Below are 17478 nucleotides of genomic sequence, written 5' to 3' on the forward strand. Positions count from 1 at the left end.
TGAGTTACAAAGTTCTTTTGTGCTTCTCAGTGGTGAAGTCAAGATTTGGCATGCAGTGAACATCAGTGCAGGGATGTTTTATCTGTTTTCATCAAAAGGAAGCAAAATCCTGCTAACATAAAGTTTCCTTTTATGTTTTATCTCCAGGAATATTTTCAGTATTCTTTATAAAAAATGCAACAGCATGTTTTCCTTACAGTGAACTGAAGCCCCAGTGTGTGTGTGTGTGTGTGTGTGTGTGTTTGATGTTACTGTGGAAACATGCTAATCATCGCATCTGGGTTCGTCTCATCTGTGGTCTGGCGATTAGTTGAGAACTGCGAGGCTGCAGAGGTGCTGTAATCTGAGGATTAGCAGCAGACAGTGAGGGATTACACAGATTGCAGCTGATTACAGCAGCGATTATCTGTGCTGTTACAAAGTGGAGATGGACTGGGATTACCTCCCAGTTTACGTCTATTTAAATAAAACCCTAAATAAAAAAAAAGGATGTAGTTGTTACATGTAATTACAATTACTTTCGGGAAAAGACAGTTGGTTCTTTTTCCTTTCTTTTCTTGTTTTTCCTGTAATTAGCAGTTAATCCGTGGTGCTTTTTTCCATGTTAGGGAGAGGTCAGTGAACGTGTCAGAGCCGGAGTCTCTGGAGCTGACAGTTTCCAACCTGAAGCCGGAGGAGAGCTACAGCTTCAGAGTTGTCGCTTATAACGATGTTGGGCCAGGAGAGAGCTCCGCCCCCCTCAAGATCACCACAAAACCTGATCGTAAGACACAAACACTCCTTCACACACAAACACACAAGCTCAGTCATCTGTATAAAACTTCTTTTTCTTTTTCTTTTTGCACATTATTTCATATTTTGGGTCAGACTACAGTTGAGCTCAGTGAGGCAGACTGTTAAGATCAACATCAAGCTATGGAGTTCTCTGTTAGCCAATAGCAGAAGGAGAAAATAGGTAGAAAGACCCAGACTTGCTGTGATGCATGGATGGATCCATGGCTGTTGTTGGTTCCTTACACCTCCTTTCTCGTGATCTCACTCAGGTGGAAAACAAGGAATGTCTGGCCCAGATGTGGCCCACATTTGGCCTTGAATAATGTCCGAGTTATATAGGCCAGATGTTACTATAGCAGGCTCACTCAGTGGGTTGTCTAAGCTATTGAAAATCTAAATGTCAAATCATTAAAAATGCATCTGATTTTCCGGTCAGTATATTTCCTTTTTTTTCTCTTAAGACATTAAACCTGTCTATGCTTAAATTTAGTGATACTGGAGTGAAATAGGCCTTTATTTTAAAATGATAGCTAGCTATCCTCTTGACTCTCATGAAAATCAGATCATTCTGTCCCTGCAGTAAAGGTAACACATGTCTAAAAGTAGCAGCACTGATAACAGAAGTGTTTGTGTGTGCCTTCAGTCCAAGTTCCCAGCAAGGTGGAGTCTCTCCGAGCATTGGCTCTTTCTCCAACCTCCGTTCAGGTTAGCTGGGAGCCACCCAGCTTTCCGAACGGCCCCATCCTGGGCTACAGGCTGCTGTGGACCGAGAGCCCGTCGGGCAAGGAGCAGGTGAGCTCCATCACCAATGGAGTATGATGCTTTAGATAGTCTGAGTGATTGTTTTGGAGTTTATTTGACCTTATTCGGTTGTTTGTTGAATGTAATCAATACTCTGTGTTTGTGTTCAGAGTGTGGAGGTGAATGGACAAAACTACAAGATGGAGGGACTCAACAAGTTCACAGAGTACACAGTTCGAGTTTTGGGCATCAATCGCTATGGACCAGGGACTGCCTCAGATGCCGTCAGTGTCACCACCCAATCAGATGGTGAGCTGTGTCTTAACATTTCCTCATTTATTCAGTGTGGAAAATCACATGTATAAGGAAATGAAACATGACATGACCATGTTATAACAGAAGGAAAGTCACAGGGGCTTTTTCTCTGTCACTGAAATTCCACTGGTCTTCAGTGTCCCATTATTCACTCTTTCATCTTCTTTTCTCAGTTTTGATAGTAACCTTAACATCCACTCACTCACCGGTGAACAGCACTTGTGTTGTATGAATCACATTTGGGTACGCAAAGAGGTAAAACTTCTTTATAAAGGAGTAGATATAGTTCTGTGCACATCTTGTCCACTATTCCCACAGTAGTCTTCAGGAAAACATCTCCAGAATTCGCCAGGCCTTTTGTTCCATTATCTGGAAAAAAATATAACAAACTATTTCATAATGATCTGGGCTCTGGGAAGGCCAATATATGATGGATCAGATACTTTTACCCTGGTTTTTCATGGGGGATCAAAATCTGATGGTACTTTTCTGCATTCGTAATTTAATACATTTTGATAAGATCTGCAAAACCACTGGATGCAAGGCATCCCCAAACCGTGACAGAGCCTCCACTGTGTTTTACAGGTTGTAAGAATGGCTTCTTGACAGCCACCCATTCAGTGAAACTGATTTTTTTTCCCCCTATTTCTTAAGGACATCACTTTCAGATCCTGTTCATCTGGTGTAGATAGTTTTTAAGGCCTGCAACCTTTTCCTTTGCTCTTTACTCTTCTCATTGCCTCAGATTTTGTAAGGATGCAGTGCACAGCATGCTGAAATATGCCAACTTTTACCAACAACTTTTGAACTGTTGTGCAAGAACACTTTGAGAAAATACAAGAAAGTCTGGCATCCTGAATGCAAACTATAACGAAACGAGGGGTGACCAAAGATTCTAACCTAACCCTCACCGTTAATACATCTCTGGAAAATTGGTGGACAAAATTGGAGGGTTAAAATAGCAGCTCACTGTCTTCTTTGGGTTGTGCTGTATATATATAATTTTTGGCTAGACTGATTAAACACAGTACAGTAATAAGTACAGAACTTCTTGAAAGAATTGTCAGCGTCATACAGTAACAAAAGGAAAAACTAATTTATTATATTTACAGGATCTATTGCTTCTATTGCTTCTATTCCTTCCAGCCACATCCACTGTTAATTTCTAACAACAGCACAACAATGACACACTGGAGCACAGGCCTTTTTTTTTTTTAAAGTTGCCCACAATAGGCTGTTAAAAATCCACTCTCTCTGAAATACCAAGGACATGATCTCAATGGAAGTTGTCACTGTGGTTATTGAAGAAAGTATTGATTTTGGTGGATGTTCAAGAGTGAACTTAACCCATCCAGTTTAAAAGAATCTGAAGAGGATTTTTATTTTATTTTTTGCAAGCTGGGACTTGTTATAAAACGAGTGTTTTCACTTTGTTGATGTCTTATCTCAGTCTGAGGCAGTCCACGCTGAAAATTCTTCCGCTCAGGCCATACATCACCCGTGCAACATACATTTTATTCAGCTGGGTCCTCAAAAGTCTGAAATACAAATTTGCACAAAGTGCATTTTTATGATCAATAAATTGTCTTAAATTTTGTTTCGATGGGTTATGAATATGTTTAGTCACATAACCATAACCACCACATTTAGCTCACACAAAGTGACTACATCTTTAATGTCATGCTATTTTTGAAACAATCTAGACTCTGATCCCGATTCTGATGACTATATCAGCGAAAGATAACCAGACCTCATTTTAAGACACAGTAGTTTCACTTTTCAGACCCTGAAGCAACGTCCAAATTATAAAGTACAGCTTGTTAGTACTGGGTTGGACCGCCTTTTTCCTTCATTCTTCATGGCACAGATTCAACAGGGTGCTAGAAATATTCCTCAGACATGAACATGACAAACAGTTGCAGCAGATTTGAATCTCTTTATTCACTACATCTCAGAGGTGCTCTCTTAGATTGGGATCTGGTGATTGCGGGTGCCATTTGAGTACAGTGTCGTGTTCAAGAAACCAATTTGAGATGATTTGAAGACATGCTTAATATGTTATTAATATCCTTAACCACAAGGAGTCCAGAATATTAAAGAGTGACTTGTGCAGCCTGACTGGTTTGAACTGGTCCTAGTTTCAAGCAGCACTTCAACTTAGATCTGAAAACTGCTGGACGAGGTGGTGTCTATTACCTGGCACTGTGTATGTGCGTGAGAGAAAGACACCGACAGAAGAGCCAATAGCAACACAGTCTTTAGCCCTTCTTATAGACAGCCCCCCTTCTTGCTGTCAGGAGTTTCATTAGGAGACTCGGGGGTCTTTAATTAAGTAGGCAGAGGAAGGAGCAGCTTCATTTAAACCTCCTTTTAGCCTGACACATTAAATGGAGTCCACACACACACACACACACACACACTTTCTCTTTCACATGGTTCAGTATTAAAGTTCGTCATGTGTGGCGCAGAAAAGAGGAAGAAACGAGGAAGTTCATAAGTCATTAAAATACTCAGAGAAAACTTAGGAAAAGAAATAGATTCAAGTTAAGAAACGTATACTTGCATGCACTAGTTGTAGTGACCAGCTAATCACCTTTACTCGCTGATTGTTTGACAATTTTAATGTTACCACATAAAAATCCAAGAGCCTTAGCCTTGACCTATTCTGAGGGGGGCATCAACTCTATTTTTACAATCACTGATTTGATTAATTTGACCTTTCATTGCCCACTACAGACACAGGGAGTGAAATGTCAGTGAGCGACACTGGGAGCCTAATATGTTATCACAGATACTATTAAAGAGTCTGTGGCCTACACATAGTGGACACTTCACTAGATAAATACATCAGACTAGACGTTCTCAGGGTGAAAAGGGATTGTTCTAAATGTCAGTGTGGATTGTTCACTTGGTAGACATAAGAAAAATTGGACTATTACAAAGTACTCAGCATAGGTTTAGGGATGTCCACATCTAGTTGACCTCAGAAAGACTAGTCACTTAAACTAATATTTTTTTTATTGTACATCAGTTGATGTCAACTTTGGGTTTAAGCAACCTCAAGCATTTAGAGATGAAGACAAAAATCAAGACCAGCTGCTGGAATTCAAGCTGAGGATGAGGATGGGGAAAAAGGCGATTGAAGTGACTTTGAGTCTGACATTGTTGTTGGTGCCACACATGCTGGATTGAGGATTTCAGTAACTGCTGATCTGTTGGGATTTTCCTACACAGCCATCACTAGGGTTTAGAGAGAATGGTCCGAATAATGAGAACATTTCCAGTTAGTGGTGACTGTCTGAGTGAAAACGCCTTGTTGGTATGAGAGGCCAAAGGAGAATAGCCAGACTGCTTCAAGCAGAAGTGAAGGTAACAGTAACAGAGATAACCGCTCATTACAACTAAGGTATACACAAGAGCATTTCTAATCGCACAACACATCAAACCTCGAAGCAGAACTACACAAGATTAGACTGGGTGCCATTTCTGTATAAGAACAGGAAAATAACGCTATAGTTCACACCGATTCACCAAAAATGATAAATAGTAGAGTCCAAAAATGTTGCCTGGTCTGATGTGACACTCTGACCCTAGCATGGGATCAGAATTTGGCACCATCAACATGGAAGCCTTAATCTATCCTGCCATATATTAGCACTTTTCTGCTGGTGAATGTGTAATGGTGTTTGGGAATATGTTCATCATGTTAATCCCTTTATGACCACAGTGTACTCATCAGCTTGATAACATGCCATGTAGCAAAGGTCGCATAATCTCAAACTAGTTTCTATTTGGTTTTAATTACGGGAATTCACAGTCACCAGTCCAATAGAGCACCTTTGAGATGTGGTGTGACCAAAGTTTCACTTCATGCATATGCTGCCGGAAAATCTGCAGAAACAATGTGATGCTTTCATGTGTGTACCATAAAAAATTAATGCAGGTCCGAAGCCATCAGGGGGTCTAATCTGGCACTAGCAAGGTTTCTCAGTGCAGTATCTGTTAAGTATATACGTACCTTTTGGCCTGAAGAAAGGGAATACATTATTAGCTTGAGGTCCAGTAATTAGCCCTCGTGGGTATGATTGTTTAAATTGTAATGGACTCACTGGCATGTAAGCACTCGACTTATGCAATATCCAACCAAAGTTGGATATTGCATAAGCTGTGTGGACATTTCCCTCCAAGAAAAAATGCTGCTGGTGCTAGCACTGTTAATATTAGCCACACTCTGCAAACAAATCTGACATCTGATGATTGTCACACATTTTAACTGCATTTAAATTATAATTTCATTACTGAAAATCCATTTCAAATGGTTCTACAATATAGTTCTGAAGGGGTCTTGAATGAGGTTTCAGAAGTCCTAGTTTCACTCTGGCTCCCTATACTCTCCTGCTATTATTCCTAGCTTTTGCATGGTAGGACAGTGTGCTTTACATTTTCTACACAGACTGAGTCCTTTAATATCAATGCAACATTCAGCTTCTGATGGGTGTGCAGAGAGGGACGCTGTGATTAATAAACTTCCACAGAGGCAGAGAGAACGGAGGCGTGTGTCCAGCTGCAGTCACACCATAAAAATGATCTGAAATAACACAAACACACACTTGCAGATGCAGAGCGGCTGTATTGTGAATCTTCCGGCTGCGTCTCGATGATAACGGTGACTTGTGGGCTAATTGAATTTACAATAAAACTGATTCATAGACACACGTTGGAAGACACACACACACACACACACACACACACACACACAGACATAAATAGCGAGCAGCTGAATCAACAGATAAGCCGTTGACAGTTAATCAGGCATCTGATTGGACAGTTCACTCAAACCAAAACTCCCTGATTCTCAGTGTGAATGTTGCACTTTTGCTGGACACAAAAACGCATCTGCTGCTTTTTCTAGAAGTCTGTCAACTCTCTCTTCTATTATTCATTCATCTCTACTTCTTCTTCACCACCATCCTCTCTTTTGTGTTCCATTTATTCTGGTGTTTTTCAGTGCTTTTGGTCTCTCTGTGAGTCAGTTAGCAAGATTACACAAAAACTTTGGAGCCAAATTTCATGAAACTTCGGGAGGTGGAGCTCTTCCAGTTTGTGTTTGTCTTCCTATTTCATCCATTCATTTTTTTCTTGTCTTTGTTTGATCTCTTTTTAGCTTTCTCCTCTTTGTTTGATTATTTTTCTTTCCTTTGCATCTTCCTCTTCATCTTTTTTTGTGCTTTCATGTACTAAAACCAAGTTTTTTCCTCTCTAAACTTAAAAGCTCTTATGTTTCATTCTTTTTCATCTTCTGATCTTCATGCTTACTCTTTCTTTTTCTTCCCAATATCTTCTTTTTTGTATTTTTTCTTCATCTTTCATCATCATCCCATTTTTCCCCTGTGATCATCATGTTCACTTTGGTCCCCCCCCCCCCCCTTTGTTTGTATTTGTATGTTTTACTTTTGCCTTTGTTATGTTTTTAATCTTTTTGCATGTTTTTATATTTTTTTTGTAGCTTTTTCTTCTTCACCTTCTTTGTTTCTTCTGGTGTCTTTTTTTTAGGAAATAAACCAAATTTTTAACAAATGAAAGGTTTAGGAGGACTTAAGCAGTCATGTTAAAAACGTTCGATCTCAGTATGTGAACTATCTTACTATAGCCACAGTGAGGTGGAATGACATCACAGCTTTGGTGCCTCAGCTTCCTCTCTGTGCTGACATCATCATTGTGATAGACAGCATTGATCAGAAATCAAATGAAGTCAGCTATTCAGTCAACAAGCACTAAAAAGAATGAATTAATTAGGGAGCTGGGAAACATTCGGGAGCACAGATGAATGTGATCAGACAAACAAGATAATTGGACGCAAAACTAGACAGAACACACATGAGATGAAGGACTATCAAAATAAAACAGGAAGTAAGACAGTACTGAGACCTGGACTAAGACATGACCTTGGCACAAAGACAGAAGATAAAACAGGGAGACTACATGGACAAGAACAGACTGGATATGAAAAGGGAACTAACGTAAGAAAACAAGAACCTGGATTAAATTCAGATGCAACCAAAAAACAAAGCACAAACTTAAATCCAAAGAAGTGAACCAAAAGTCCAGAATAAACTCAAAACATCCCAAAAACCATGAGAAGATTATCTTTTTCTTCCAGTCCCTGTAGTATTCTTCTCTGTCCTTCGACACTACATTCATGAATCCTCTCTCTGTTCTTCCTGTTTTCCTCGTGCGTGTCACTTCCATCAAAACAGAAAATAGAAATAAATCAAATCTAACTTTCTAAAGCTCTGTTTGTTATGTGTAATTTTCAGACCTTTTACATTATCGCAGCCATAACAATGTAAAAGTAGCATTAAAAATTAAACGTTTTACGTTAAATATTAATAGCATTCCTATTCATGCATGTATATGTGTAGTTGTCATTTTGCGGGAGCATAGATTTGTTTGCATATTCAGTACTGAACCAGCATGTTACATTTTAAAGTTTAAAGTCATGTTTGAATGTACAACCAGAAAGACACTAGCGGCTTCCTTTTTTATTAATAAATAATATCATTAGAGCTATTGTTGTATTTTCGTATTGATTTATATGTTGTATTGTTTGTTTTCCTGACATTTTCCTTTCCTTTACATTTGTCTCTGCAGTACCCAGCGCTCCTCCACAAAACATCACCTTAGAGGTCGTCCTGTCCAGGGTGAGTTTAAATACCCATATTTTTATTCCCTCTTCTCTCTGCTCACATCCGTACACTGCAACAACATCCACATCATAATCTGCTCCATTCACGATGGTATTACCAGTAAAATCCAACGTTATCCCCTTGAACAGAAAGACTCTTTCACCTTTTACGATCTGAGCTTACAGACTTTAACATCACTGCCTGACTTTCCAGGTTCTGTCTCCCTTGAAGTGACTGATGGCTGCTTATTCTGACCCACATCTAAACAGTGACACAGCCATCAGTCAGCAGTCGCTCTCTAGTGATCTGGCCTCATTTTACTGATTGATGGGATCCTAGAATGTGCATAAATAAATGTCTTTCCGCATTTTTCCCAACTCATTTATGTTTCCTCTGTTGACTGTCCAAGCTGTTCATGTGATTTATGTGTTGAAAAAATATTTACATGCTCTAATTCACACATAGTCAATACAGAAATCGACATTTTATGTCACAAAAAATGAGTGACACCCCCTCTGTGCCCACCAACAGATCAGACAGCTGGTTCAAGGGTTGTAGCCATGAAGGGAAGGAACTTCTTTAACCCTGTGAGAGCTACAGTGCTGTGCAAAAGTCTTGAATCAGCCTTCATTTCTTGATATTTTTCTAGGAAGATAGTAAATAGCTGCAGTGATATACTGAAATGTGTGCAAATGTAAATGGCAATATAGTGCACTGCTCAAATAAATGAAGTAACAGTGACCAGAGTTTGGTATTACGTCAGTAAAACTTGTGAGATATTGATCTGGTCAGTTAAGTAACAGAAGGGGTTGTTAATCAGTCTCAACTGCTTTCATTTAAATGAAATTAACAATACATGCAGTACAGGAACAACAATAAGAAGCTATGCATTGTTTTGGACTTGGCTAGGGTCAGTGCCACTATTGTTACCACGTGATACATGAACCCTACAGAGATCACACAGGTAGTCCAACTCCTCTAGGATGGTACACCAATACATGTCATTGCCAGAAGGTTTGCCACAATAACACAGAGAAAACCCCAACAAACATACTCCCTTATGAGCAAGCGCTTTAGTGACAGTGGGAAGGAAAAATTCCCTTTTAACAGGAAGGAACCTCCAAAAGCACCAAGCTGAAGGAGGTGCAACCATTTGCCGTAAATTAATCTTTAAGGCTAAAAGTAATTTCTAATATTTGCGTGTTGCAATTTGCAAGATCAAAAGTCTTATATCAATTTGGTCAATCTCAAATTCAAGATTATCCTCTTAGGTATGTCCCGACAGCTTCCAGGATGGCTGCTCTGTAGGTTCACTAAAGACCTCAAACCTGGACATATAGTAAACATCAACTTTGGTTTCAAGCTGGATGCATTTCACGTTGATGATTCATTTTGATGATGAGCAGCTACAGCCAGCAGTTTTGAATGGAAGCATCAACAGTTTTCAAACCCAAAGGCGGTACGTCAGGTGAGGAGCAAAGCTAGGAGAGGGCATATGAACCATGAAGACACTGTGAATTAATCCCTGAGGGTGAGTCTGACAACATGTCAGTTCTACTGCCGATTCTACTGACTTCTAATCTTAAGTCCAGCGGTATTTTAGGAAAGAACAGTCAGAGGAAACAATATGAACTATGGTATGTGCCAGTGTGCCATCCTGTGCTGCCTCAGGATACATTGAAAATGCATAGAAAGGCTGTTGTCTTGACTTTGTCTCAGGAGAAGCCCACAGTGTAGGGTTTTGAAGAGCTCTTATTTAAAAGTATACTTCTCAAATATAACAGAAAATGTGTCTGGTAGCAGACATTGGAGGAAAAAAGCAAAATGTAGCAAGGATCAGCCCTGTTTAAAGAAAATTACTCAAATGAAAAATAACTTGGAAAGCATGTTATTTTTAACACTAGTCACTGCCTCGATTCATATTGAGTGGTACTAAATATGAGTTTAAACTGAATTAATTCCTGAACTGCATAAAATCAGCAGGAGGTGGCTGGAATGGATGGTGGGTGTACAAAGTACTCAAGTTTTACACCAGCAGCTAGAGTTCATGGGCTGACTGCTGTATGTGGTTTAATCATCAAAGCTTTGGTTGAAGCTTTGATTAAAATTAAATAAACGTCTTGAGTGAATGTGCACTTTTATTTATTAAAATACACTGCCAAACTTCTGAAGCCTTATTGTATTATATTATATTATATTATATTATGTTATATTATATTATATTATATTATATTATATTATATTATATTATATTATATTATGTTAATGGTTATTTCGTTTTGCTGTTACTTTTCTAGTAATGTTTGATCCAGTAGAACTGCCATTACCAACAGATTATCCATTAGCACTGGGTGTGTGATATGCTACCAACATGGCATACAGACCAGGTATTATCCAGTTTCAAAATATTACCATTTTACTGTCAGACTGTAAAATACATTTTAAAAAATTAGGTAAAGTTTAATGAATTGTTAATTTTTCATTTGTTACACTTAAGGTGTTGTGACAGTGTTTATAACAATATTATAATAATGTTTGAACAAACTGGATAAGCATTCATTTTTGGACTCAGTGTTGTACAGGAGGATATTTAAATCCTAATGTCTTTCTTAGATTTTGGTATTCAAGTCTAAAACCTAAAAGCAAATGCTCCTAAGCACAGTATAAACTGCTGTCCCCAGTCAATAAACTTCCAGGTTTCCCTGTTCTTGACCCTCTGACTTCCTGCTGCAGACTTTCCACCTTTTTAAAAGATTGCTGTCTTCTTTCATTGTCCTGTGTGATGGCACTAACACAACAAAGTATATTTTTGAGTATGTTTGTGAAAATGTTTGGCAGTAACACTGTTTCTAAATTATCCCCAAGATCTTTTGTCAGTTGTGGTTTTATAGTAGACGATACAATCATGATATTTAACAATACATAGAGATACAACTATGACTTGGAAGTAGTGTCAAATAATATTATCTGACAAGTTTGCCCAGAACCATAAAATCAACAGCTTAACAACGCTGCAGGTACAACCACTATAAAATGTGATAATAAAATATTATTTTACTATAACACCAAAAATCCCCAATGACCCAAATGTGCTTTGAAGAGATGATGATAAGCTGAGAAGAAACTTCTGATGCAAAAATCCATTCTAAAGTTTGGTTTAAGCAGCCTGGCACACTGAGGTAAACCAAATCAATATCGAAGATAAAGTCAGATTAGTGCAAAGTTGTTGCTTCCCCAGCAGCCAAAGGCACAACAGCTTGGTTACAGCCACAGGATCCATTTAAGTAGTCCTGTGAAGGTTTTCACAGTTTCTCCTGCCTCTTCTCTGTTTTTAATACCTTGGTCGGGTATTTGAATATAGAGAAGTGGTGGAGATGTAAGTTTGAATAAACTTACCACCTTCTTTCACTCTGTTTCATCAGATGTTTGTGTGATCAGGTTATTTCATGTTACTCAGAAAGCAGCAGTGGAAAAGAAAATCATGAATGTTTCCGTTGGCTGTGTGAGCAACTTATAATTTATGTCCATACAAATGGAAGTTCAGACAGTCTGTGGAGAGTTGACCTCATTTAGTTTCCGTCCGCTTATTTTTCTGCATGTGATTGATATTTCTCTGACAATTGGCTTTTAGGTCAAGGCTGATTGATTGGCGATGTCAGAGGTGTTTGACGGCTGAAAGCCTTAGGATACATGTATAACAAAGAGCAATATGGGTGTCTGTTGTTGAAAGATGAATGCCAAACATACTGGAGCTGCAGGTGGCGCTGCCTCCACACCCTGACCTCGACTTGCACTTTCAAAAAACATTTTACATAGGGGCAAGATAATTAGAGATTACTATTACTGTTATTGCTTGTTCTAACAGTATCAGTGGAAGCAGCAGTGGTATTGAAGAGAAAAGAAAAGTCACATTTCAAGTAAGATTCTTGGGGTTAGTTGAAAATGTTTTTGCTACCAAATGCTGACTTTCTGGTAAACATTACAAATTTCAGACACATCAAAGGCAATCAAAAAGATCTGCTTAAGCTGATTGTCCTCTAAACAGATGTTCTCCATGTAGCAGACATTATGAATTCAGTGAAAGTTGTGTAAGATGATCATCAGTCAGTACCACCACTGAGGACGTCTAATTTATATTGTCAACATAGCGAAGTGTGTATCTTCAGGCCCCCCAATATTCTTTTTTTCAGCGTGATGAGATGAGAGAAAGCATCAGTGCACAGTTTGTTTCTGTAGATTTCAGCACTTTCTCAGTTTGTCGTCCTTCATGATACTGAGATCAGGGTTGTGGCCAAACTCTGAAACTTTGAAAGGAAACTCAGTGAAGTGACTGCAGTATCTGTATGGTAGCTTTTATAAAAGCTGTTTGATTTCTCTAAATAATAACACGGCGCGTCAATGCTACCTTTATCAAGGATCAAAGATTTCTTTATCTATCACATTTTTACATTTAGCAGTGGTCATGTAACCATCAAGCAAACTTATATAAACAGACAATATATAAAAAAAACCCACTGAGAAAAATAAAAAGTCTGGAATAAAATAACAACATCAAAAATAATGCAAGTTATTTAAAAGATCAGTCAGTTTATACCAAACACAATTAAAATATTTGAATAAATAAACCTTTTATTTTCTAAAAATTATAGCTTCATGATTGCTACATACTTTGACAACACACCCTGTTAGCCAAGTGTGTATGTTAGCATTTTTATAGAAGGAAAGGAAACAGGTTGTTTCTTTGAATTGCAGCACACACTATGTGATTGTTCATGAAAATAACTGATTTTAAAAGAATAATTTGAATGTGTCATCTTCTTTTTTCTGGTAATTTTCCATTTTAGCAATTTAGCATGTGCTAAAATAAAAACAATCCATTACTGGAGTGTAATAGGGGAGCTTTGTACTGGTGATCAGAGTGCTGCTGCACAGGTGATTTTGAGTCTGTAGTTTATATGGGTGTTGTGGGTCAAAAAATGTCCATGTGATTCCCAGGATCATAGGTCTCCCAGGAGAAAGCTGGATTGCAACAAGATGAGTACAGCTTCACCTGTCAGTGGTTTTAGTGCAGCTGATTGGTGTATTTTGCAATGGACTTTTTAATGCAATCAGCCAACTCACACTCACTATGGGAATGTACAGCGCTTATACTGGCTTTGACCTCATTACTCCCAACATCAGAACACTATGCTCAGCACAGCACAGCGCTGCAGGGAGTGGGGAGTGACAGCAGTAATTTGCATGATTGCATTAGATGTTTGCTGAAGTGACAGTATCATATGTAGATGAAGAACCTGCTCAAGTCGACTGCCTGAACTGGTTTGCAGGCTTTGCTTTATTCCGTAGGCTGCCTGCCCAAATCATTTTCACAGGAGGCTCAAAGATGTGAAAGTTGAAGTATAACAGTGACTTAAAAAGGAATTTTCTGCTTATTCTCATTTTCTGTCACACATATACTGCCTCACTAGGGATGTTCATGTTAGGCATGGCCAAAGTTTCAAAGAATGAGGTCAGTGGAAGTGCGAATAAACCCAATGAGCCAGAAGATTCCGTTACAGACAGTTTTTTTCTATTATTTTCTCCCCATGATGTCACAGAGAACATATATCCTTATATGGTCATCTCAAACAAAAAGTCCAACCCACCTGCAGTTCATATGTCTTCTCAAAGAGGAGATGTCAGCCTGAAGAAAGCTGGCCAAAAGAGCGAGAGAAGTCCAAATAATCTTATCTTAAACAGTAAATGACACAAAGATGCTCACGCTAGAAGAGGTGAAGGTTAAAAAATGAAATTGGAGCAGAAAAGATCCACTTCAAATCAAAGACATGTGACCTTTAATGATCCTGATGCAACAAAAACATGTTAACTACTCTAAGCTGAATTTGGTTGATCATAAATAAGCATCAACACAGAAATGTGTTTCACAGTGAAATATTTAAAAACTAAATATAAATTACAAACTTCTGCAGTGACCAAATCACTCCTTAATTGTGTGTCTCACAAACATACACACACAGACAGCTATCCAGAGTGTGTCTGTGTGTATGTGAGTCCTGCCTCAGTCAGTTTCTCTGCAGCATGTTGCTGAAGGAAAAAAAATGTGAATCTTTCCGCTCTTGTCAAGTTTCTGCTGTCAAACCAACTTTTCAGACAAATCTGACATTTCCTCAACTTTCCTCCAGTCAGTGGAGCATTACTGCGAGTGTGTGTGAGTGTGTGTTGTTGAATGCTTGGCTGAACACACAGCACAGAGTTTACAGTATGTCAGGCTGTGGGGCTTTTACCCAGAATTCTCTGGAGAGTCCATCTAGGGTCACTCTGTGTATATGTATGGCTGTCAGACTGAGGATCAGGAGTGGATTTTGGTCAGAATCAGCTCAAACTACAAACTTTTAGCTCCTCTGTTGGTTCACAATTTCATCAAAAAAGGTTCCTGCTGAAGCAGTTTAACCTCCTAGTGAGTCTCCACAGGAATGTTAGTCTGGAGACTTTAGAGACTTGTCTAAATATTAATTAAAGGAAATAGCAGTGAGGAGTCCAACTGAGCTCAATACAAGATGTTAATTTAACTTTTTAGGGGATGAAATTGGGTTTTTCAGAGTTCTTTATGAAATTTCACTTCTTAATTTTAACAGTTTGTCATGATTCGCCTGTGTGGCAGGCAGGAATTGGACCCAAACGCAAACTCACGGGGACAGAACTTGAACTCAAAAGCACAGCTTTATTGCTGGAGAGCAAAACCATACAAACTAAACTGGGAAACTATAACGTAATCAGTGTTGGGGAGTAACGGAATACATGTACCGCCGTTACGTATTTAAAATACAAAATATGAGTAACTGTATTCCGTTACAGTTACCGTTTAAAAAGGTGGTATTTAGAATACAGTTACTTTGTTGAAATAAATGGATTACACGGCGGTACTTCCCTGTTTCATATTGTCACGGGTCAGGACTGTTTGGGTTTTGTTTGACAGCTATGTTCTGTTGTTCCAGGTGGCAGCGTTACGGTTGCCATGGTTACAGGGTGACGCTCTCTCTCTGCGTGTTTCCTGGGTGAGAGAGGCCTTTTTGTTGTTGTTGTGCTAAGCTAATAGGCAGAATGCTACAGGTATCACTCTAAAGAATGTAGCATCATAGGCAGTGTAGTCCGTGCTGCAGGGAGAATGGACTGCCATACCCGTTATGTGTCTGTGAGCGAGGGAGGGAGAAAAAGGAAAAGTACGAGCTGTCAGCAAAAACGGGAGCTGGAAGCATGTAAATATATTAATAACCACTGCAGCCAAGAAGAGAGCCTGACGAGCCCAGTTGTAAGTAAGCTATTAAGACTCGACTGTACACCGTGTTTGTGTTTTCCTCCGAAACAATAAGTTCAGTTGGAGCAGCCTTTCAACGCCTCTCTCTGTCTCTCGCTAGCAAAGTTGACCCAGACAACAAAGTAAAGCTAGTTTTTGGCTACGAGCCCGACACAGAACCCACCGTATTAGCCAGAGGTCCCTTTACTACGGTTCGGAGCCGCGGACCTTCAGTAACAGTAATAAATCACAGCGATAGTACATTCATGTAGTTGTAAACAGCATGATAATATATTAAGTAATCCAAAGTATTCAGAATATGTTACTCTCATTGAGTAACGTAACGGAATACGTTACAGAATACATTTTGGGGCATGTATTCTGTATTCTGTAATGGAATACATTTTAAAAGTAACCTTCCCAACACTGAACGTAATACACAGAGAAACACACGGCCATGAATGAGGGAGAACGTGACACAGAACTGAGGGAGACGCAGACATAAATACAAAGGGAACAAGGGAAGTGGGAGCACACAGGGAACACAGGTGACACTGATAATCATAACAAGACACGGCAGGAGTAAACGCAACACTGACGGGAGACTGTCAAAGTAAAACAGGAAGTACATAGAGGTTCAGACAGGAGGAGAGAGAGCATGGGGAGAGCACAGACATAACGGGCTGGGGAAAACATGGAATAAAACACAAGGAGGGGAAACAAGGGCTCACAGATACATAGAGGGGCACACAGGGGGTAATCAAATAAGGAATATCTTAACAGAACAACCTAGGAACCAAGGCATAAATAAGGAACAAAATACAAAACACGAAAACTAAGAATACTGGGCCAACATGGCCCAGGACCATGACACAGTTGACAAAGCAAGAAAGTTAACATCCTCGTTAGGGAGTTGCCTAAGGCCTCTCAATCTCCTTCCACATGCATTCTTATATAAATATTTTAACTCTGTCGTATTTCCACAAAAACCTGGTAATAATCAGTAAAAATCTTAAGATTCGGGAACATTTAAAAACAAAAGAACCTGTCATGTACAGTCAACGACAAACATTTACTGTATTTAAACTGAGCCAAATCAATGGCCATGACAACCTTTACATATTTGTACTAAAGGACAGATTTATATCTTTGTATTAATGGTTCAGGTGATACTTGATTGACTCATCGGAGACCTGTTCTACTAAATCAGCCTGCAGCTATTACTGTGTTAATGTTAGAAATATGAAATGTGATCAAAAACATCTGAGAATAAGCTAAAAATCCAAACCTTTCTCACATTAAAATATGGCTAATATCTCATTCATGATCATTTTCCCATTACATCTGGACTGTTTTCAGCACAGCTGCTGCTTTTAAATTTCTCACTGGAAGTCCTCTTACTTCCTTTGTCCCTGTGCCTCTATGATCGGTGCTGGGTCTCCTCCAGTGATCCTTCAGCTTAATTTTCAATTTTCAAGAAGTGGACAAAGTTGCAGGGAATCAAACATAGAAAGGGTACCAGGGGGTAAGCAAAGATTGTGACGCACTGCTTTCAGGTTTAGAAACTGTGGACTCCTCAACTGAGAACTGCTAAAAAACCGCTTGGTCTTGTGGCTGGGTCACACATTGTGTAAATAGCACTGCAACCTCCTTACGACTAGGAAAGAT

General features: G+C 39.1%; 1 protein-coding gene across 2 annotated transcripts in view; it reads left to right on the forward strand.

The window, feature by feature from the left end:
- Positions 1 to 17478, forward strand: part of dcc (DCC netrin 1 receptor) — a 346228-nt gene that overhangs the window by 211463 nt on the left and 117287 nt on the right. For both annotated transcript variants that reach the window (XM_087843481.1, XM_087843482.1), the window contains exons 9-12: positions 609 to 763; positions 1418 to 1566; positions 1686 to 1824; positions 8482 to 8531. In XM_087843481.1, coding sequence (XP_087699607.1) covers positions 609 to 763; positions 1418 to 1566; positions 1686 to 1824; positions 8482 to 8531 — 493 coding nt within the window. The remainder of the gene's footprint in view (positions 1 to 608; positions 764 to 1417; positions 1567 to 1685; positions 1825 to 8481; positions 8532 to 17478) is intronic.

The sequence above is a fragment of the Neolamprologus brichardi genome, chromosome 7, assembly GCF_056152115.1.
Source record: "Neolamprologus brichardi isolate AB-2024 chromosome 7, ASM5615211v1, whole genome shotgun sequence".
NCBI classification, from domain to species: Eukaryota; Metazoa; Chordata; class Actinopteri; order Cichliformes; family Cichlidae; genus Neolamprologus; species Neolamprologus brichardi.